The sequence below is a fragment of the Syngnathus floridae genome, chromosome 7 (genome assembly GCF_059516105.1).
Source record: "Syngnathus floridae isolate MCC-2025c chromosome 7, RoL_Sflo_1.0, whole genome shotgun sequence".
Taxonomy (NCBI): Eukaryota; Metazoa; Chordata; class Actinopteri; order Syngnathiformes; family Syngnathidae; genus Syngnathus; species Syngnathus floridae.
Genome location: NC_142419.1, coordinates 15,255,240 through 15,274,540, shown reverse-complemented (window position 1 = coordinate 15,274,540; position 19,301 = coordinate 15,255,240). Strand labels below are relative to the sequence as shown.

Here is a 19,301-nt window from a genome sequence, read left to right as displayed (position 1 = left end):
AGTTGCCGGCAGGCAGGACAAAAGTGCCTCTGTGGGCTTTTCTACTCTGACAAGAAGCTGATTTAAAGGAAACGTCTTGTTTTTTTCTTCTTCACACCTGTGTACAAACGGCTTTTGCGATGTAGACCAAAAAAAAACATTATATCAAACATTTCACAGTATGACAATTCTATTCATTTTGTAGCATTTGTTCGTTTTCCTTTTTTTGGTCCAATCAGATTTCAGCCTTTGTGTGTTGCCATGTCAATGTTGCTAACCTAGACATAGTTCTTGATAGCGTAGCTGCTGTTTGTGTGCGTTCTGGCCGGGGTGTAGCCATCAGGACGTAGCCTCGGTGGTGGCCGACTTGCACATAAGATGCCCCCGCCGCAGAGTAGCAATCCCGACGCGACAAAGCCGATATAAATGGCCGCCCCGAGTTCCCGTTTGAGTACGTCGGGGACGCGCGGGTTATAGAAGTCTCTGATCACATTGTTGGCCGTCCAGGACACGGCCACGGCGCTGGCCAAGCCCGCCAGGCCAAAGACGAGGCCCGAACCCAACACCACCCGGGTCTTAATGCGTGGGTGGTTCAGGCACTTGGTGCAGCGAGCGCCCAGGAGGAAGACCAGAAAACCGAGGCACCCCAGGACCAGGCTGATGCAGACCAGGCCGCGAGCCGCCTGCAGCTCCGGAGACAAATCCAAAAGGGCATCGTAGAGCTTGCACTGCATCTGACCTGTGTACTCACTGACGCACGTCATCCAAAGACCCTCCCAGAACACCTGCATGACCACCAGGCGAGTCCCGATGAAGGCCGTCACCTTCCACATGGGAAGGCCGCAGATCAGCATGGTGCCAGCCAAGCCCAGCGTGGCCAGAACGATGCCGAGCTCTTGCAGGGCCATGTCGCACCTAAAACCAGAGGTGGGACAAAGTCAACTGTCATGTCATAAGTCAAATCTCTTCACCTTTAAATTTCAAGAAAATCCGACTTAAATATAGGACTTAAATAAAATAAATAATAAAATAAAATTGTACTGTAGTGGATTAAAAACAAAGTCTAAGCTTCTGCACACAGACCACAAGAGGGAGCCACACTCAAACTACACTGGTGTAATCCATTTTCTAAGTAAAGTCTATCAGTGGACTAAAAGTATTCATCTCCATCAATTTTTTACACTGCTAACCCAAACCATACCCCCCCCCCCCACCCAAGCACAGTAGATAAAGAAGAGGAGTAAGTGGGTTATTTTTGTTTTATTGGGGTCCTATGCCCAAACAAAGTAAATAAATATATATTTTTAAATGACATTTTTCTCCAGAGGAAATTATTTTGTGGACCGAAATTATGTCTTGCAGGAACCCTCATTTTAAAAATCACTGCTTTAGTTTGTTCCAAAACAGAGAGTGTCATCCAAGAGGCCAACAAACCGGTTCTTCTAGAACTGAAGTCAACAAACAAGAGGCATGAGAAACAAAAAAAGCACATTTACTGTGATGATAAACACCAAAAATTATGGGCAAGTTCTTAAAACACTGACTTAACTGTCCTTTCAGGGTCAAAATAAATACGGGGCAATCCAAAGTAGGTAGAAGTTTTTTTTTTTTTTTTATTGACCTCACCCCTATGGATGAATATTTGGGGTAAAACCACCCACTGTTGACTTTTGAAGCTTTGGCTTGACTCATCTCAAATGTAGGTTTTTGTGGGCGTGTACGAGCCCATGGAGTCAACCTTGCTATACGCTCCCATGGACCTGTCCATCAGGTAGTGCACAGATGGTGCCTCGTCCCTCTTGGGGGGGCAGCTGGCGCACAGGAGCGCCCCTCCCAGCAGCAAAAGCCCCCCGGCCCCCCAGCCGATGTAGAGAGAAGACCCCAGCTCCCTCTTCTGGGCGTCCACCACCGTCGGGTTGTAGAAGTTCCTGATGATGATGCTGGCGGTCCAGGACACGGGGATGATGCAGAGGAACCCGGCGATGATCAGGAGAACCCCGCCGGCCACCGACGCCCTGGCTTTGGCCCTTTTATCTGGGATGAAGCTGGTACACTTCCCGCTAACGAAGGCCAACAGAACACCGGCGAGCCCCACGATGATGGAGACCACCACCAGGGCCCGGGCGGCCTGGAGGTCCTGGCTCAGGGCCAGCATGGAGTCGTAGACCTTGCACTGCATCTGGCCCGTGCTCTGAACCACGCAGCTCATCCACAGACCCTCCCACATGGTCTGCGACGTGACGATGCTGCTGCCGATGAAGGCGGTGACGCGCCACATGGGCGAGCCGCAGGCGATCAGAACCCCGATCCAGCCCAGGAGGGCCAAGGTGCAGCCGGCCATCTGCATGCCCATGGAAGGCATGGCGGCGGTGATGCGGCGCCTCGGAGAGCTCACCGAGATGATACCGGGAAGCGATCGGCTGCACGAATGCGTTGCAGACGGAGAATGAGAGGCGTGAAAGTGAAGGCCCGAACAAAAGAAGACCTGCCGTTCAAGATTCTTTGTTGATTGTCAAAGGTGTTATTCTTCTTCCTCTGCACGGAGGATTGGGTTACTCAGTCCGCTCGATACTCACAAAAAAAAAAGACACAAAGTCAACATTGTAACCGGAAAGCAGCCATTCATGGAGAGAGGAATTCTGCTGAAACATTTTTTATTTTTAACTCCTACTTGCCATGAGGAGACATGTTAAGATTTCAGTAGCCGCTTTGAGAGAGCAGGAACACAAAATTGGACAAACCTGAAACCTTTCAAGACCATAAAAGTCACCTGACACAATTTCACACTTTAGTTGGCAGCTATTAGACTCATTTTTGATGAAGCCAACGTATCTGATAAAGTCTACTTTGATGAACAAAGCCGAAAAATGCAATCAGCTGACGAATTACGTGACTTGTGCATTAACATAAGAAGAATGCAAAAATAAGTCTGAGGTGTGGTCACACTATAAAATTGCACGTCATGCTGCAATGGTTAAGAAAAATCTGCTGAAAGTATGATTCATACAGGAACCAAATTTGGACGGATCTCGTCCATCTGACACAGAAGAAACCATCTCTAAGATTGAATTGAGCAATTTGTTTGCGTGTGTGCGGTAGCAGGACACTTCCCGGTTTACGTACCGTCTTCTAAATTTTATTTTATATTTATTTATTTCAATATTTATGAATAATATATATTTTTTTATTCTGGGTTAATTGAACAATAACCAAGTCACAAAAGTACAAAATAAATAATCACCTCCTATAAAATAAAAATAAAAAATTGGCTTGTGGATATTTGAACACCAACGGTGTAGCAACACATGTAGACAGGTAATGAAACAATAAGGAGAAGCAGACTAAAAAGTGAGGGGGGGGGGAAAACTAAAAGTAGCTCTCAGCATAAAAAAGTTTGTTGAGTTCTTTTGTGTTTGGCACAAAAGTTTCACAAATATGCAGATGTGGTGCAACCGGCTGAACTGGTTGAACAATCCACATTCCGGCTCTTCTTGATGACCTACTTCAATATTAACTGACAAAACCTTGCAATCAAATTGCTAGTTTATCAAAATACATTTGGTAATTTTTTTGCTGAGTGACTCCAAAATGTGTTCTGTTCCGATTCTGATGTGGTTGAAAAAACACATTGACAAAATGGCGTCAGCTTAAGTATATGCTTTATTAAAGCAGTGACGTTGGTAAAAAAAAAAAAAAAAAAGGATTACGAAAGAACATTTTCCATGCAAAACATTCATAAAATAATATCTGGCTGTACAAATAGCTTCGGATCATACTTGTTAGTTTCTTTTGGCACAAAGAAAAAAGAAAGCACATCTGACTGTTCCGTGCAGATGCTGGGACAGAAAACACAGTTCGTGAACCGGAGCAGAATTTGCCGGAAAATCGACTTGTCCACGAAAGGGGTGGGGGTCGTCCGCGAAACGAGGTTGGCTTGTACTTCAAAGTCTTTTCCTGGTCAGTCCTCAGACGTAGGCCCGGCTGGTGGTTGTGGATCTGGCGCCTGAGTACTTGACGGGGTACTCGGGTCCGTCCTTGGGCGGGCAGGAGCTGCACAGGAGAGCACCGCCCAAGAGGAGCAGAGCCGCCGTGCCCCAGCCGATGTAGAGTGCTGCGCCCAGCTCCCTCCTCTGCGGGTTGGTCAGGATGGGGTTGTAGAAATCTCGGATGATGGTGTTGGCCGACCAGCACACGGGGATGAGGACCAGGACCCCTGCGCAGATGAAGACCACGCCCGCTGCCACTGCCACTTTAGCTTTGGCTACCTTATCGTCCACGAAGTTGGTGCATTTCCCTCCGGCGATGCCCAGGATGACCCCGAAGGCCGCCACGATGATGGCGATGACCACCAGAGCCCGGGCGGCCTGGAGGTCCTGAGGAAGCGCCAGCAGGGAGTCGTAGATCTTGCACTGCATCTGGCCTGTGCTCTGCATGACGCAGTTCATCCACAAACCCTCCCAGATGACTTGCGCCGTCACGATGTTGGCGCCGATGAAAGCCGTCACCTTCCACATGGGAAGGGCGCACACGATGATGGTTCCTAAGAAGCCGATGATGGCCAGGATGAAGCCCAGCATTTGGCGGCCCAGCGACACCATCTTGACGTCTTTGTGTTTGGTTTTTGAAGAAGTAAGCGTAAGATCTGAACGAGTCAGTTGAGCGGAAGGAATAAGCAGCCCGGAGTCTTCCGCTCGGCTTTAAGGACGACCAACCCTACTGGGGGGCGGAGTCCAGGAGCCAAGTTTTACTGAAACCGGTAACCTATGACATGAACCTGCCTAGCCAGATTCTTCACGGAGGGCCTAGTAGAGTTTCGATGAGATTCACATCCTCATTTCCTCTATGACAGGATGTAAATGAGGTTGCAAACTTGATTCAAATAACGTTGGCTCGTCACCTTCTTCCGGTTTCCAAATGACAAACCTTGCAGGTGCGGTAGTATCACGAGGTGACGCAGGTGGCCTTGTTTTGGAAAATGAAAATGACGTCGGCAATCATGCTGAGACACGAAACTCATTACACGAAATTTCCTTCTTTGTTAATTTATATATATAATATTAATTATGTAGCTATGGGCCAATAGTATCCCTTTAAATGACTGAAACAATATTACATTATACTTAAAAAAACATGGATTAATAAATACTGCTATAAGAAATTGCAATGAATCAACTTTGTTTGTTTACACTTTCGAAAGTGTTGCACAAGCTATTTTTTTCTTTGTTTTTAGGGAAGTGGAGCTCTTTATAATTTAATAACCAATGCCACAAAACAGTTCTGGTGTTCACTCAGACATTTTATTTCACATTCAAAGTTATTTACACAAAATCAACAGAACATGAGTTCAAAAAAACATGAAGATAATTTCACAATTGTAACGTCCAGTGCAAATGAGCAAAAAAAGCTCATTCAATTTTTCAGAAGCGTGAATGCACTCAATTTGGGTCGTAAAAAAACAAAAAATTATTAAAGTTGAAAGCTTTCCATGGAAATTACAAAAAATACAGTAGAATCTTGATATTTGCTTTTCGAAAATAGCTCAAATCTGCAAATAATTGACACTTATATAATAATGTCACATTCCAGTCTTTCCTTTGTTTTTTGGTAGTTTTGATCCAGGATGATTTTAGGTCGCCCTGTTTAAATGTACTGCCGCGGCTCGTATCCGGAGGGCGCCACGTACGGCTTGCTGGGATAATACGAGCCGCTTGGCGCGTAGGGCTGGCTGGAGGTCGGTGCGTAAACAGGCGCGTACGTCGACCCGTTGCCGTACGCGGACCCGTACGGGGCTTGGTATCGGGGGTATCCGTACGTGGGCCTCTGTGGCGGGCACGAAGTGGTGAGGATGATGCCGCCCACCAGGAGAATGGCCGTGGACCCCCAACCGATGTAGATGGCCGCTCCGATCTCCCTCCGTTGCGTGTTGATGGTCAGGGGGTTCTGGAAATCGGTGATGGTGATGGTGGCCGACCACGTGACCGGGATGAGGACGAGCACGGCGGCCAGGATGACTAAACAGCCGCCGATGATCACCACCTTGGACATGGAGGCTTCCTTCTTCAGGCAGCTGGTGCACTTTGCGCCGATGAAGGTGACCATGAAACCGATGAAGCCGAAGACCAGTGAGATGATGACCAGCGCCCGGGCCGCCTGCAGGTCCGGGGTCAGCCTCATCACAGACTCGTTGAGCCTGCACTGCATCTGGCCCGTGCTCTGCATCACGCAGTTCATCCACAAGCCATCCCATATGATCTGGCCCGTGACGATGTTGGCGCCGATGAAGGAGGTCACCCTCCACATGGGAATGCCGGTGGTCACCGCCACCCCTACCAGCCCAATGAAGCTGATGATCTGACCCGCCGTCTCCTTGCCGATTTTCCCCATGGCCAAGAGGCTGCGTTCTGGACACGATCGAAGCTTGGAAGCGTATGGGTGGAAAGGGGCGGTTCCTTGCTCGCGGTGAACAGGTGAGTTCTTCTCGCCTAACCGGATTCTTCTCCTCCAGTTACAGGAGTGGCATCGAGAGAAAAACACGCTTTCATATGCGCGCCATGGGTTTATAACTCTGATGACGTCAAATATTTCATAGTTATTTAAGTAGGTCAAATCTTCACGCAAAATCAGTGGTGTACAGCAAAGTGGAATTTACAATAATAGCCAGCCTTTTAAAAGAATGACCTATCATAAAAGTGTTGCACACATTCTCAGCCATGATGATAACCATCGGCAGGAGCCAACAAGAAGTTTGTCACCAAACAATCTGCACCACCGTCAGGCATCACGTGACACACAAGTTAAGTATTTACGCAAACGTGACTTCATTCGCTTCCGCTTTACATGTCAGCCCAAAAATCCAATCAGCGGTGACAAGTCATTGATTAAACTTATTTTCTAAATCGTTCAGCCACCTCAAAAATAATAACTAAAATCCTACAATTTAACAAGCAACGAACGAATAAAGAATCATTAGGGAAAAAAAAGTGCATAACTGCACTAATGCAGGAATAATTTTCTCCTACACAGTGCTTTTACGCCATCTTGTGGCATCCTGGGGTATTTCAGAAAGAACATTTGCCAAACAGCAAAAAAGTCAATTAACGCAAATTAAAAAAAAAATTGTGGGGTACACAATGCAGCAATTCACCACAAATGCTACTTGATTAAGTTTCTAACTTCCAAGTCCCATCAACCATGTTTCACACGTAATCCCTCGAAGTGGGCGCCGAGTTCACAGCCGTGAATTTGGTGACGTAGCCGGGATTCTGGTGGTGTTTGGGGGGACAGTTCCAGCAAAGGAGTCCCCCGCCGATCAGGAGCAGCACGGCGGCCGCCCAACCCACGTACAAGGCCGCCCCCAACTCGTAACGCTGGGACGCGAAGACCAGAGGATTGTAGAAATTGGTGATGATGACGTGGGCCGACCACGACACGGGAATAAGGCACAGGAGCCCGGAGACGAGGAACAGAACCCCAGCCAGGATGGCCGCCCTGGATTTGGAGGCCTCCTCCTGCATGCAATTGGTGCACTTCCCGCCCACGATGGCCAGCATGACCCCGAAAATCCCGGTGATGATGGAGATGATGATCATGGCCCGGGCGGCCTGCAGGTCCTGCGCCAACGCCAGGATGGAGTCGTAGACCTTTTATCAGAGTTCAAATGACTAATAATATCCAGGAGAGTCGGAGCAGAAACATTTAAATTTAGTCTAATTAGCCATTAAGCTAACTTTTAGCTAGTCACGCCCCATTCTCTCTCTCTCCACAAAACATGAAGCATTTTAACATCATTGCTTTAAAATAAACAAAGACAAAAATTATGCTAATGCGCTATTAAGCTAACAAGAAAAATGTTCCATCAACCTTGCACTGCATCTGTCCCGTGCTCTGCACCACGCAGTCCATCCACAGGCCATGCCAGATGGTCTGCGCCGTGATGATGTTGGCTCCCACGAAAGCCGTCACCTTCCACATGGGCAACGCGCACACCACAATGACCATGGCCCAGCCAACCACCGCCATGGAGACACCAATCATCTGAACGCCCTGAGACACCATCGTGCCGGCTTACGTGAGAGAAACGAGCGGGACGAAGCCACCTTCTGTTTTTATAGTTTGTTGGGGGGTGAAGCGGAACCGACGGCAGAGAAGCGTGTGAACAGCGAAACCCGGCCTCCTATTGGCTGTGGTGAGTTTACACGAAAACACGGGTCTAGTCACCTTCAGTGGTGCTGAGTCTGCTGACCACCACAAACATTCCAAGGTCAGAAGGTTGCCATTCTTGTTGTCCAACTTCAGGTTAAATATGCATCAAAAATTAAATTTTAAATTAAAAATATTCCTGAAAATTTGTGGTTGGGATTGTTAATACTTTTCCAAAGACTATTAAAACTGGTACATTTTTATTGGTCACTGTGGCGACCACTCTCCCAGAAATGGTTACCTAATATTTACGTAACTTTTAATCAAATTACTTATTTACGTAACTTTTAGGCAGTATTAGGAACATTAGAGTGTATATTGTAAATGTACTAATTTAGAGGTCAATTGTTTTCATCCAACTCTTTTAATTATGCAATAATAAATTGAAAATAACACCAACAGTAAAGAACAGATGATCTCCATGACAATTTATTGACATATGAATATGTGTATAAAAACATGGAAATGATCAACTCAAGAAATATTTTGCCCATTTTCCAGTCAACAAGCAAATTCTGGTCGCCAGGTGCGGCTCGAAACGTGGGCAATGATGAAACACTGGCTTCAAGTGAAGTTGTTGGGAGCAGACGAGGGTGGGGACTTGGTGGGGTAGTCGTCTTTGGGCGGGCAGTTGGCGCACAGGAAGACACCACCGAGGAGGGCGCCGCCTATTATGAGCAGGGCCGAAGACACCCAGCCGATGAACAGGGCGGCCCCTAGCTTTGTCTTCTCTGGGTACCCAGAAAAGTTCACCGGGTGGGAAAGGTCCCTGATGACGCTGTTGGCCGTCCAACACACGGGGATGAGGCACAGCACCCCCGCCAGGATGAAGAACACACCTGAGGCCACGCAGATTTTGATCTTGGTGCCATGGTCCCGCACACAGTTGGTGCACTTGCTGCCCGCCAGGCACAGTAGCGACGCCAGCGTGCCCAGTATGATGGAGGCGATGATCAGAGCCCGGGTGGTCAGGAGATCCGAGCTCGGAACAAACGTGGAGTTGAAGACCTTGCACGGAATCTGTCCCGTGCTCTGGAACACGCAAACCATCCAGATGCCCTCCCAAGTGGCCTGCCTCGTCCAGATGAAGGGGTCCGCTGAAACCCTCACCTTCCACTGGGGCAGGGCGCACACTATGATGGTCCCCATCCAGCCCAGGGTGCACAGGACGGCGCCCAGCATCTGACAGCCCGCCAAAACCATATCCAAAATCCGATGGAAGTTCGAAAAGAAGTGCTCGAGTGAGGCTGGAGTGCCACTTTTAAGCACTCAACACACCTGGGCGCCTTTCCCCCCGGGCATGTCGCATCATGTCAGGCGAGTGTGATGGCCATCATGTGACTCACATGTTGAAACAAACACAAAAAATTCAGCCCCTCCTTCTAGGACAGGGGTGTGTGTAATTGTTTTCATCATGGAGCTCAAAAATCAAATTGTGAGGAGTGAAAACACATTCCAAGAATTCGTTTGAAGTTCACATTTGGGTTCACACTCAGGACTTGACCTAGTAGGTTCCTGGATCTTCAACAGGAACTAAACTGACTTCACGCGACAACATGCAAATTCCACACAAGAAGGAAGAAGCTGAATCGCAAAGTGCCAGCAACACAATGCAAACTCATACCACAATTGCAAACAGTTTTGTGATAGCAAAAGTGAGCCGCCCAAATTTTTCAAAACTGAATGCATATGAAAATTAAAAGACTGCTGCAAAATGATCACTTGCTCTGGTGTTGCTATTTATATTTCACAAAAATCAACAAACGACTCACAACATAACTCTCCGAAAGACAAATAGCAGTTTTTTGGCTAAACTTGAAAACAAATATTGCTGAAACTCAACATCATGTAACATATTGTTGATTTAAATGTGATTTTTTTGCACTGAACAAATCCAATAAAAAAAAAAAAGTCAGCTATTCACGTCACATGACCCAATAATGTCCACACACATGCAAAGTCATAAAGTTCAATCTGACCTGTGGCTGAAACTTCAAATCCAATCCAGTCTCCGGTTTTGTCGATGAAGACGATGTAAGCGTTCCCAAACACGAGTGAGTCCGCCCGACAACGAGTGCGCGTCCAAGAGTGCCGCCCAGGGAATCAGATTGTCCCGCAAATGAATGGAGGCAGTGTCCCGGAGCCAAAAACGTGGACTACAATCCCTTCGTTTGATCCACGCTAGAATCGTTGGACATATTGAATTCCAGGAGGAATGTCCACAATTAATACTCTGAGGAAAGAAGCTTTCAGACCACTGGAGAAAGCTCTTTGTGAATTTATCTGAGTCTTTCGGGTATAAAAGTTGAGGAAAGACACGACAATGAATTGAAGTAGAAGAAGAAGAAGTAGAAGAAGAGAGTAGTGTTCGGCCATTTTGTTTATTTAGCAAACCGGAAACAATTCATCATAAAAAAGTTTTCAAACTTTTTCTGCTTCTCTGAGTCAATTTACTGTCACACTAAACATAAAAAATGAGAATTAGACTTTATGTATTTAAAACAAGCACAAAGCTTTGACTGCTGTCCGCTTAGCTTGATGCTAACAAACAACGCAAAACACCTCTGACATGCTAACGGTTAGCATAGTCATGGTTTTACTCAATAAATCAATAAGGATTGGACAAAATAGAAAAAGTTGAGGAAACGCCTTTCCATATGGTTAATTCTCTAATAATGCATTTGATTAAAACTGCATTATAATTTGATTTTATTTAAAAAAACACACAAATATGGAACTGTGATTAAATGTTTGATTTAAGTTTGACCCTCTTCAATGCAAGAGGTTGAAAAATATAAGTTGGGTTGTCCGTTAGAAACAAGTCGGCGAAGCGGTCCAACTGGCTCCGGCTCCCACCCAGGTTAATGTTTACAAACAGCAGCCCTGCAAGCCGCTACAGGTTTAGGCCGTGAAACTTTTGGACTGAATGTCTCATTATTATCATTCCTCCAACCTTTAGACTTAAAAAAAATCCCACTGGGTCTTGTTTTTATACAAAATTGTTGTCAGCCTTCCATTAAATGCCAGCAGATTACAGCAATGGTTGGCCAACAAAACTGTTATGATTCACCTCATATTTGGATTTCGATTATCTACAGACTTGTACTTGTCTGATAAAGAAAGATACCACGGGAAAAAAAATCCTGTTTTGCCATAAATATTTTTGTATTTTTTCAAAGTGGTGCATGGCAACCAGAAAGGTGCCAATTACGTTTTGATTGACAGTGTTGAAAAGGGGGTGCGCCAACTTTGTTGCAGGGGGAATTGAAAAGTTTGAGAAAAGCTATTATGAAATCACCATTAATGTCTAGAAAAGTATTTATTAATATGTTTATTAATATTCTTAGTCATGTCCAGTTCCGAGGGGGGTGCACCGCTTTTGCACTTTAAATCTTCGAGCTTTGGCTAAGTGGTTTGCGAGACGGCGGTGCCGGGTCTGCTCATTGTTGCCGCTTGACATTTTGATGGCGTAAAAAGTAGAAGCCAATAATCCTGCCGTGACCGCTCCAACATGAAAACGTTTTGTGCAATATATTTTGAGGTCTACTTGTAGTTCTCCTTTTAAGTTCCAATTTTAGCTATGACAATTGATTTCTATTGACGTGTGAAGAGGCAGCTGCGGACGTCCGCTCCAACATCAAAACGTTTTGTGCAATATATTTTGAGGTCTACTTGTAGTTCTCCTTTTAAGTTCCAATTTTAGCTATGACAATTGGTTTCTATTGACGTGTGAAGAGGCAGCTGCAGACGTCGAGGGAAATGATCACCTTGATTGGTGAACCACGGTGACCTTAGTAAATGAGAAGAACCATTTTAATGACAGCTGGTTCACGTTTCACAAAGAACGAGTCATTGCAAGAAGGCCCTGGGCGAGTGTTGCCGTACAAATAAGTCCAGTTGCTGGTGGGAGCAGTAAAGAAGGTTTGCATGAAAGTTGGCAAAACACACAAGAACATGTATTGTTCTTTTTTTACCCTTCGAAGCACTCAGATCTCATTCCAAGAGTGATTTCTGGCATTCATAAAGTCTGCTCAAATCCACCCGATCAGACATTAATGCCATTGTCATTTTTTTCCAACAGTTTTTTATTTTTGACGTGTCTTGACTACTGTTCTTCAGAAAACATGACCTATATGGATTTCCTCTCTTTGTCTGTCTGGAAGTATTTCCTATCGTTCTTCAATGCCAGCTTGACAGCACCTGGCGCTGACTCCACCTTCGAGCTGTATAAAGGAGGTCCAATCTCCCTCAAGAAGGACTCGGGACCTGCAGCCGAGGGGATCTCATATCACCTGCGAGACGGCGGCTCCCGCACTCTCCCCCAACGATGGCCTCTTCTGGCGTGGAGATCCTGGGCCTGACGCTAGCCGTGGCGGGCTGGCTGGGCGCGATGGTGGCGTGCGGCCTTCCCATGTGGCGGGTGGCCGCCTACGTGGGCCAGAACGTGGTGCTGTCCCAGGTGATCTGGGAGGGCCTATGGATGAACTGCTCAGTGCAGAGCACTGGCCAGATGCACTGCAAAGTCCACGACTCCATGCTGGGGCTCCCCCGGGAACTCCAGGCGGCCCGAGCTCTGGTGGTGGTCTCGGTGGCGCTGGGCGTGGTTGGTGTCGCCCTGGCAACGGCCGGGGCTCAGTGCACTGACTGCAGCCGGGACGTGAGGGGGAAAAGGCGTCTGGCGGCGGCCGGGGGGCTCGTCTTGACCCTGGCGGGAGTGCTAACGCTGGCGGCCGTGTCCTGGACGGCCCACGTCATCGTGTTGGGCTTCTACGACCCGCTTCTGGAGGAGACGGGCAAGCGGGACTTCGGCAACGCGCTCTACTTCGGCTGGGCCGCCTCGTGCCTGCTCATCCTTGGGGGGGCGCTACTCTGGTGCACCTGTAGCCCCCGGAGGGACTGGAGACCTGCTCAGGTGGACTATTCATCTGTTTCTCGCCGTGGGTACAACAAGCGAGACTACGTGTGATGAAAGTGTTGTGAATGTGACCAGCAGGGGGCGCCAACAAGCAGTTGTTTGAAGGACCCTGGACCTGTTTTTGTCTTTTCCAATCCATGTTTCCTTGGTGGTGGGCGTCATTATTGGCTTTTATATTCTTTGGGATGCAAGGCTAGAAAAGTTGCTCGTCATAGATGTCACGCAAGAATTTAGATTTTTAGACAAACGTTTTTAATAAAGTAAAACAGCTGACAATGGTAGCAAAGTTATGAAATCATGTAGTCATCATTTAGCTCTCAACTTTTTATGTTGCTGATTTTTTTTTTTTTTCATTAAAGTCACTTCTACTATAATAAGCCCCTCACCTGTGTCAGTTGCTATGCAGAAAGAACACACACACCTGCTGCAGCCCCCCGACATGAGATATTTAGTTTCGGGGGAAACGTAGCGAGGAGACAATGGGGGTCTTGTTGTCTTCCTAACTCGCTCTGGGATAATCAGCCAAATGTGCAACAGATACCCTCACAAAGACTTCATTGATCACCTGGTCCCTGCTAATCTCCAAAGACCCCCCCCCCCCCCGACCCCAATGGGTGAAATAAAACTCATTTAGTCAAAAGCAATTTTGAAAAATAATCGAATAAATCGAATCTAATAATCTCTCAACATTGCAATCGCCATTTATTATTTATTTTCTTTTTTTCTCCATGCATTTTTTTAATAAATAGAAGCAAAATATTATTCTGATTAACAATAAGAAATATCAGATTAATTATGCTTTTAGGCTCATGCTAAAATTGAATTAATGAGTCTTTTTAAAAATTGCATTGTCCACACAGCCATTTTGAATTCAACACATTATTGAGTGACCTATTTTATGAAGTCTAAACAAACAAATGTGGCCTACTTGGCTGTTTTTTTGGAGTTGTTGTTTTGCGAGCTAAACATTTTTTTTCCTCCCAGTATGAGTTATCAAACCGAAAATAGTTTATCAGTCTTGCCACGAATAATGAAAAGTATATCTTAAAATATTTTGTATCAAAACAAAACCAAGTGATACATAAAAAAAATAACCCAAAGGCAAATAAACCTTTCAAAACACGATGACCTTCAAAAGAAGGACACTGATAAGACCCCCTGCTCCCCCCCTCCCACCACCTGGCACCATTGTAATTGTCTATTTACTTCCTGAAAAAAAATGTGTAGACATTCAAATTTTAATATTTTAATTACCTCCAAGATGATGCACGCTGCCTAGTCACTTTATTAGAAACACGAGTTGGCTTGCAGAAACTTCAAAGATGGAGCTGCTCGTGTTAGCCCGAGTTTCTTTTTGCTAAGGAAGGGGGAAGTCAGGGCGGCAGATCAACACTGGTGCTGATATTCACTTTCAATCATTCATCGGCAGGTTCTTGACCACCTCTGTTACTCTTTAACCGGTCCAGTTCTGAGATAGCCACTTTGTGTGTACTCGGGAACGCTACAGAGGGGGTTGAATGATTAAGCCGAGTTTTTTTTTAGATGCTCCACCACCCAGAGGGAGACAGTTTGAATTTTGATTCAAGCGCTTGCTGAGGATCGTAATTTTTGAGACATGCCTTCGGCGGGATTGGAGATACTTGGACTGGTGCTGGCCGTGTTGGGATGGATCCTGGCCCTGACGTCGTGCATTCTGCCCATGTGGAGGGTGACGGCCTTCATCGGCAGCAATATCGTGACGGCGCAGAACATCTGGGAGGGGATCTGGATGAGCTGCGTGGTGCAGAGCACGGGTCAGATGCAGTGTAAGATCTACGACTCCATGCTGGCCCTCAGCGGCGATCTACAGGCCGCCCGGGCTCTCACTGTCATCTCCATCGTGGTGGGCCTGGTGGGCATCCTGGTGGCCATGACGGGGGCAAAGTGCACCAACTGCGTGGAGGAGGAGCGGGCCAAAGCCCGGGTGATGATCGGAGCCGGGGCGGCGTTCATCCTGGCGTCGCTGACGCAGCTCATCCCGGTGTCGTGGTCGGCCAATGCCATCATCGCCGAATTCTACAATCCCGTCGTCCTCAGTGCACAGAAGAGAGAGATGGGCGCCGCTTTGTACGCCGGCTGGGCCGCCGCCGCCTTCCTGCTCCTCGGCGGGTGCATCCTGTGCTCCAGCTGCCCATCGAGGCCCGAGAAGAGGTACGGGCCCCCGGGAAAGATCGTATACCCGCCCAGCAGATCCATCCCGGCGAGTGGCTACGAGCAGAGAAACTACGTCTGATGCGGCTTTTAATGGACACTTCTGAACTTTTGACCTCTATTGAAAATATTATTATAAACTCATCTTAGATATCAACCAAAAAAAATGTACACAACTATTATTTTGTATTAAAGTCTGTTTGGATGCTTGAATGCCTGAATCATTTTAGGATCTTTTACAATGTAAAAAAAAAAAATCTCAACAATGTGACTATTTCTCGCTACATTTCGAGACAACGAAACCTTTCCAACTTTGTGGTAACAATTCGTGGAAGACTATGTTCTAACTTGACTCGACCCACATCCTCCACCACTGCTCTTAAGATAGAAATGTTCTTCTGGAATGCAAACGACCTCGTTCATTCCAACCGGGGGATCTTCAGATCTTCTCACAGCAACCATCTACCTGGCTGTTTGCTCCCAGATAACAAAAACGGCCGTCTACTTTGTCAGCCCGTGACACAAAGGACTTGCTTCATGGTGGAGAGAATGGGAAGGGGGTGAGGGGAGGACAGAAGGCAGTTAGTGGAAAGGGGAGGGGCGGGATGGGGGGGCGCCATTTCTAGAGAGACGCTCATTCCGCCAAAGAATTCCAAGGGCATCCCGCAGACAGACGGTGATTAAAGGCCATCCAGCAAGTTGGGGAAAGTTCCAGAGTCTAACCGCCATTGTGTGTTCAAAATAAACAGCAACCCACGCCGTATTCATTCCGACCCAAACTTCTGTAAATACCTTCAATACTTGTCTGACATCTGTACTCTAAATCCAAACGCAAATTGAAAGTCAAACTTCTTTTATTTCTTCTTCACTGCCAACCAATCAAAAGGTCTGGTGGTGACTCAGGTGGGCTTTGGTGGTAGAGTTACTCAATGATAATATTTATTCAATCTAGGATGGAGTCCGGAGTCGGGACACCTGTAAGATTGGACTTTGTGGGGAGAGTCTGATGAAGACCCTTGGAAGTTAGAAGACCATCCAAAATGTTCTTAGCCACACTTGCCGACGTGATAAAAGGCCCCATTGTGGCCCATTGTGAAAGCCGAGAGCTGAGTCTCTTCTTCTCCCCGTCTTCCCCCCTCCCTCTTTGCAGTGAGGTCAGCTCCTCCAAGGACTCCTCCCATCCACCTGACCCGACTTTATAAAGCAAAGTGCTCCCGTCTTGGCTCCACACACACACACAAACACACACGCACCGGGCGCCGACTTCCTCAAGAGTTTCTCCGGCGTGACGTTGGTGGAAGAGCTCGCAGGATGTCCGTGGGTTTGGAGTTGCTGGGCATCTCCCTGTGCATCCTGGGATGGATCATTGGCATCGTGGCTTGCGCCCTTCCCATGTGGAGGGTGACGGCCTTCATCGGCAGCAACATCGTGACGGCGCAGATCATCTGGGAAGGCCTGTGGATGACCTGCGTGGTGCAGAGCACGGGCCAGATGCAGTGTAAAGTCTACGACTCCATGCTGGCCTTGAGCCAAGACCTCCAGGCCGCCCGCGCCCTCACCGTCATTTCCATCCTGCTCGCCATCATGGCCGTGTTGATCGGCATCACCGGCGCCAAGTGCACCAACTGCATCGAGGAGGAGGCCTCCAAGGCCAAGGTGATGATCGCTTCCGGCGTCTTCTTCATCGTATCGGGCGTCATGCAGCTCATCCCCGTCTCCTGGACGGCCAACACCATCATCCGGGACTTCTACAACCCGCTGCTGACCGATGCCCAGAGGCGGGAACTGGGCGCCGCGCTCTACATCGGATGGGCGGCCGCCGCCCTTCTGATCCTGGGCGGCGGACTGCTCTGCTGCTCGTGCCCGCCCAGCGAGGCCCGCTACAGCAATTCCCGAATGGCGTATTCGGCCACCCGGTCGGCGGGGGGGCAGGCGATGGAGAGGAAAGACTACGTGTGACCGAGGACGGACGGGGACACCAAGACTGGAAGGCCATCCCGGCCGGAGGACGATGAAAAAAAAAATTCATATAATTGTCACGTGATTTGTGTACATTTTTTTTTTCCTAACTGTAAGTCTCACGAATGACTTGCTTAATACTCACTAATGACTGATGTTTCACAAAGTCTTCTGAGCCAAGGCTCATATTTTAGAAAAATCTCGCCAACATTGAGGTGGAATTAAAAGAAATTGAATCTGAGCAAGAAGTAGATTTACTTACATAAAGCAGGGACGGAACGAGTTAAAAAATGATAATAAATTATTGACATTTAAAGCGACATTGTTAAGCAGAGCAAGCAAGTCTGCCAATTTAAAAATTTTAGCAAAATTTGTTGTTTTGAAATTTTGTCACTATGATGGATGACTATGTCATTGTTTTGTATTCGTCGCTGGAATCTAACATTCAGTTTTGTAAGCATCAATTTTGAGTTCTCAGAGAACTGGCACGTTTTTTTTTGTTATTTTGAGCCTGCCATCAATTTTGAATCTCTACTAACCTAACAAATATGTTTTGTAAACTTTGAGGACAACTTGGTGACTTTAGTACATTGTTTCACAACTTTTATAAAGCCGAGGCGTAAATTTGAAAATTCTCTCGGCACATTTCCAAACGAAAATATCACAAAAATAAGGATTCAGATGGTTCATCGTACCTTCTGCCAAGTAGTGGAGGAGTATTTCATCGTTCTGCCTGTCACTATACATCGCCGACAAAGATAGATGGGCAAACGGCACAGAATATTGCTCAATATTGTGATTTAGACGCCATAAATTTCCCGCAATGTGTTCTAAGTTAACTTGAAATAATTCAGCGGGGTTATCAGCAAGCATATATTTAGTAGACAACAATAAGAGCGTGATTAATCGAATCACGTGACACATGTACTGTGACGTCAACACTACAAACGTTGTTCAACATGCAACTTTTCTGTGCTTGTATCTTCTGACAATAAACACTCTCATGTTTGAATTAAGGTGATCTTTTTTTTTTTTTTTTTTGGCGCGCTCGCAGAGACCTTTAGTTTTATGTGGCGATAAATTATGGGGCTCCTACTCAAACAAAGCGCTCCATTCACGAGAGGCGCTCTTGTTTGAGTTGAACTTTCTAAGTCACCATTTTAGTTTGAGACAGCTCAGCTAGCTGGTGTCCCTAATAAAATGGCTTGTGAGTAGAAATGTAGTTCTAGCCAGTATGTCACACCCGGCAGGTGGCAGGATTCTAAAATATTGATGGAGGATTGATAAAACGAGGTGCGTCGAGTTACGGTTGTGTATCAGTGTCGCCGTCCACAAAGAGTCAGTGTGACGTAGGCGCTGTAATTAAAGCGGCTACAATGACGTCACCCAAGAAAATACATCCAAGTAACAAAAAGATTCAATTTCTGTAGAAATATGTCTGTGAAAGCCGATGACGTGTGGAGTTAATTCAATGCTATCATAATTTAAATTATTTATAGATGCAGATATAAATGTGATCTAATTCATTATATTATTAAATCAGGCCTTATTATATTTTCTATTGTAACTTTTTTTGTAACTATTTTATTGCAACAATGTTGCGTTGGTGTGTTTGTGATCTACTAACTTGAGTCAGACCCTCAGGCTTGTTTAACCACCATTGAGGTAATCATTGACCCTCACAGCAAAAAAAAAAAAAAAAAAATGCAATTAATTCCCAAGGGATTGTCACAGTACAAATCAATTACACGCAAGTATTACATTTGCTGCGGATTTATGTAAATTAAATCTGACCCGCAGGAGTTTGTATATACAAACAGTGAGTGTTCTAGTTATTTTAGATGAGGGTCTGGTCGCGTTCGGCTGGCTCTGGCTAAAGGAGGCTGCTGACAAGTGGTCACATGACCGAAACCGGGGAATGTGGAGGGCTGAGAGGTTGCCTGGCACCTGAAGTTGGAATGAAAAGGAACCCCCCTCCCTTCCCCCAATCCAACGGCCTGGAAATACACAAGCACACTGTGTCTTCTCATGCATGGAGATGCAATAAATGTGCTCATCT

The 19,301-nt window shown here is 46.5% G+C and overlaps 9 protein-coding genes across 9 annotated transcripts; 3 read left to right on the top strand and 6 right to left on the bottom strand.

Moving 5' to 3' along the window:
* Positions 1 to 251: 251 nt before the first annotated feature.
* LOC148395510 (claudin-4-like) lies at positions 252 to 17,310 on the bottom strand. The gene is made up of 2 exons (XM_088382030.1): positions 10,158 to 17,310; positions 252 to 894 (listed from the first exon to the last, which is right to left on the bottom strand). Exon 2 carries the CDS (start codon positions 885 to 887, stop codon positions 258 to 260), a length of 630 nt encoding a protein of 209 aa, XP_088238156.1. The 5' UTR covers positions 888 to 894; positions 10,158 to 17,310; the 3' UTR covers positions 252 to 257.
* LOC148395517 (claudin-4-like) lies at positions 1,225 to 3,470 on the bottom strand. Its single transcript, XM_088382022.1, has one exon. The coding sequence runs from the start codon at positions 2,339 to 2,341 to the stop codon at positions 1,673 to 1,675; it is 669 nt and encodes a 222-aa protein (XP_088238148.1). The 5' UTR covers positions 2,342 to 3,470; the 3' UTR covers positions 1,225 to 1,672.
* On the bottom strand, positions 3,622 to 4,660 carry LOC148395516 (claudin-4-like). The gene has a single exon (XM_088382029.1). The coding sequence runs from the start codon at positions 4,575 to 4,577 to the stop codon at positions 3,945 to 3,947; it is 633 nt and encodes a 210-aa protein (XP_088238155.1). The 5' UTR covers positions 4,578 to 4,660; the 3' UTR covers positions 3,622 to 3,944.
* Positions 5,255 to 6,521, bottom strand: cldnf (claudin f). Its single transcript, XM_088382020.1, has one exon. The coding sequence runs from the start codon at positions 6,361 to 6,363 to the stop codon at positions 5,620 to 5,622; it is 744 nt and encodes a 247-aa protein (XP_088238146.1). The 5' UTR covers positions 6,364 to 6,521; the 3' UTR covers positions 5,255 to 5,619.
* On the bottom strand, positions 6,774 to 8,071 carry LOC148395514 (claudin-4-like). The gene is made up of 2 exons (XM_088382026.1): positions 7,840 to 8,071; positions 6,774 to 7,619 (listed from the first exon to the last, which is right to left on the bottom strand). Exons 1-2 carry the CDS (start codon positions 8,032 to 8,034, stop codon positions 7,176 to 7,178), a joined length of 639 nt encoding a protein of 212 aa, XP_088238152.1. The 5' UTR covers positions 8,035 to 8,071; the 3' UTR covers positions 6,774 to 7,175.
* On the bottom strand, positions 8,592 to 9,639 carry LOC148395513 (claudin-4-like). The gene has a single exon (XM_088382027.1). The coding sequence runs from the start codon at positions 9,379 to 9,381 to the stop codon at positions 8,743 to 8,745; it is 639 nt and encodes a 212-aa protein (XP_088238153.1). The 5' UTR covers positions 9,382 to 9,639; the 3' UTR covers positions 8,592 to 8,742.
* On the top strand, positions 12,354 to 13,435 carry LOC148395512 (claudin-9-like). Its single transcript, XM_088382028.1, has one exon. It carries the CDS (start codon positions 12,506 to 12,508, stop codon positions 13,142 to 13,144), a length of 639 nt encoding a protein of 212 aa, XP_088238154.1. The 5' UTR covers positions 12,354 to 12,505; the 3' UTR covers positions 13,145 to 13,435.
* On the top strand, positions 14,514 to 15,496 carry LOC148395511 (claudin-4-like). Its single transcript, XM_088382024.1, has one exon. It carries the CDS (start codon positions 14,709 to 14,711, stop codon positions 15,363 to 15,365), a length of 657 nt encoding a protein of 218 aa, XP_088238150.1. The 5' UTR covers positions 14,514 to 14,708; the 3' UTR covers positions 15,366 to 15,496.
* LOC148395509 (claudin-3-like) lies at positions 16,498 to 18,254 on the top strand. Its single transcript, XM_088382025.1, has one exon. The coding sequence runs from the start codon at positions 16,595 to 16,597 to the stop codon at positions 17,240 to 17,242; it is 648 nt and encodes a 215-aa protein (XP_088238151.1). The 5' UTR covers positions 16,498 to 16,594; the 3' UTR covers positions 17,243 to 18,254.
* The last annotated feature ends 1,047 nt before the right edge of the window (positions 18,255 to 19,301 follow it).

What these genes read in the sequence shown, in the direction of transcription:
- LOC148395510 (XM_088382030.1), bottom strand. Translation starts at nt 887, where the DNA reads ATGGCCCTGCAAGAGCTCGGCATCGTTCTGGCCACGCTGGGCTTGGCT.
- LOC148395517 (XM_088382022.1), bottom strand. Translation starts at nt 2,341, where the DNA reads ATGCCTTCCATGGGCATGCAGATGGCCGGCTGCACCTTGGCCCTCCTG.
- LOC148395516 (XM_088382029.1), bottom strand. Translation starts at nt 4,577, where the DNA reads ATGGTGTCGCTGGGCCGCCAAATGCTGGGCTTCATCCTGGCCATCATC.
- cldnf (XM_088382020.1), bottom strand. Translation starts at nt 6,363, where the DNA reads ATGGGGAAAATCGGCAAGGAGACGGCGGGTCAGATCATCAGCTTCATT.
- LOC148395514 (XM_088382026.1), bottom strand. Translation starts at nt 8,034, where the DNA reads ATGGTGTCTCAGGGCGTTCAGATGATTGGTGTCTCCATGGCGGTGGTT. An exon ending in CGGGACAGATGCAGTGCAAG is followed by an intron (nt 7,620 to 7,839) that starts GTTGATGGAACA and finishes CTCTGATAAAAG; the next exon opens with GTCTACGACTCCATCCTGGC.
- LOC148395513 (XM_088382027.1), bottom strand. Translation starts at nt 9,381, where the DNA reads ATGGTTTTGGCGGGCTGTCAGATGCTGGGCGCCGTCCTGTGCACCCTG.
- LOC148395512 (XM_088382028.1), top strand. Translation starts at nt 12,506, where the DNA reads ATGGCCTCTTCTGGCGTGGAGATCCTGGGCCTGACGCTAGCCGTGGCG.
- LOC148395511 (XM_088382024.1), top strand. Translation starts at nt 14,709, where the DNA reads ATGCCTTCGGCGGGATTGGAGATACTTGGACTGGTGCTGGCCGTGTTG.
- LOC148395509 (XM_088382025.1), top strand. Translation starts at nt 16,595, where the DNA reads ATGTCCGTGGGTTTGGAGTTGCTGGGCATCTCCCTGTGCATCCTGGGA.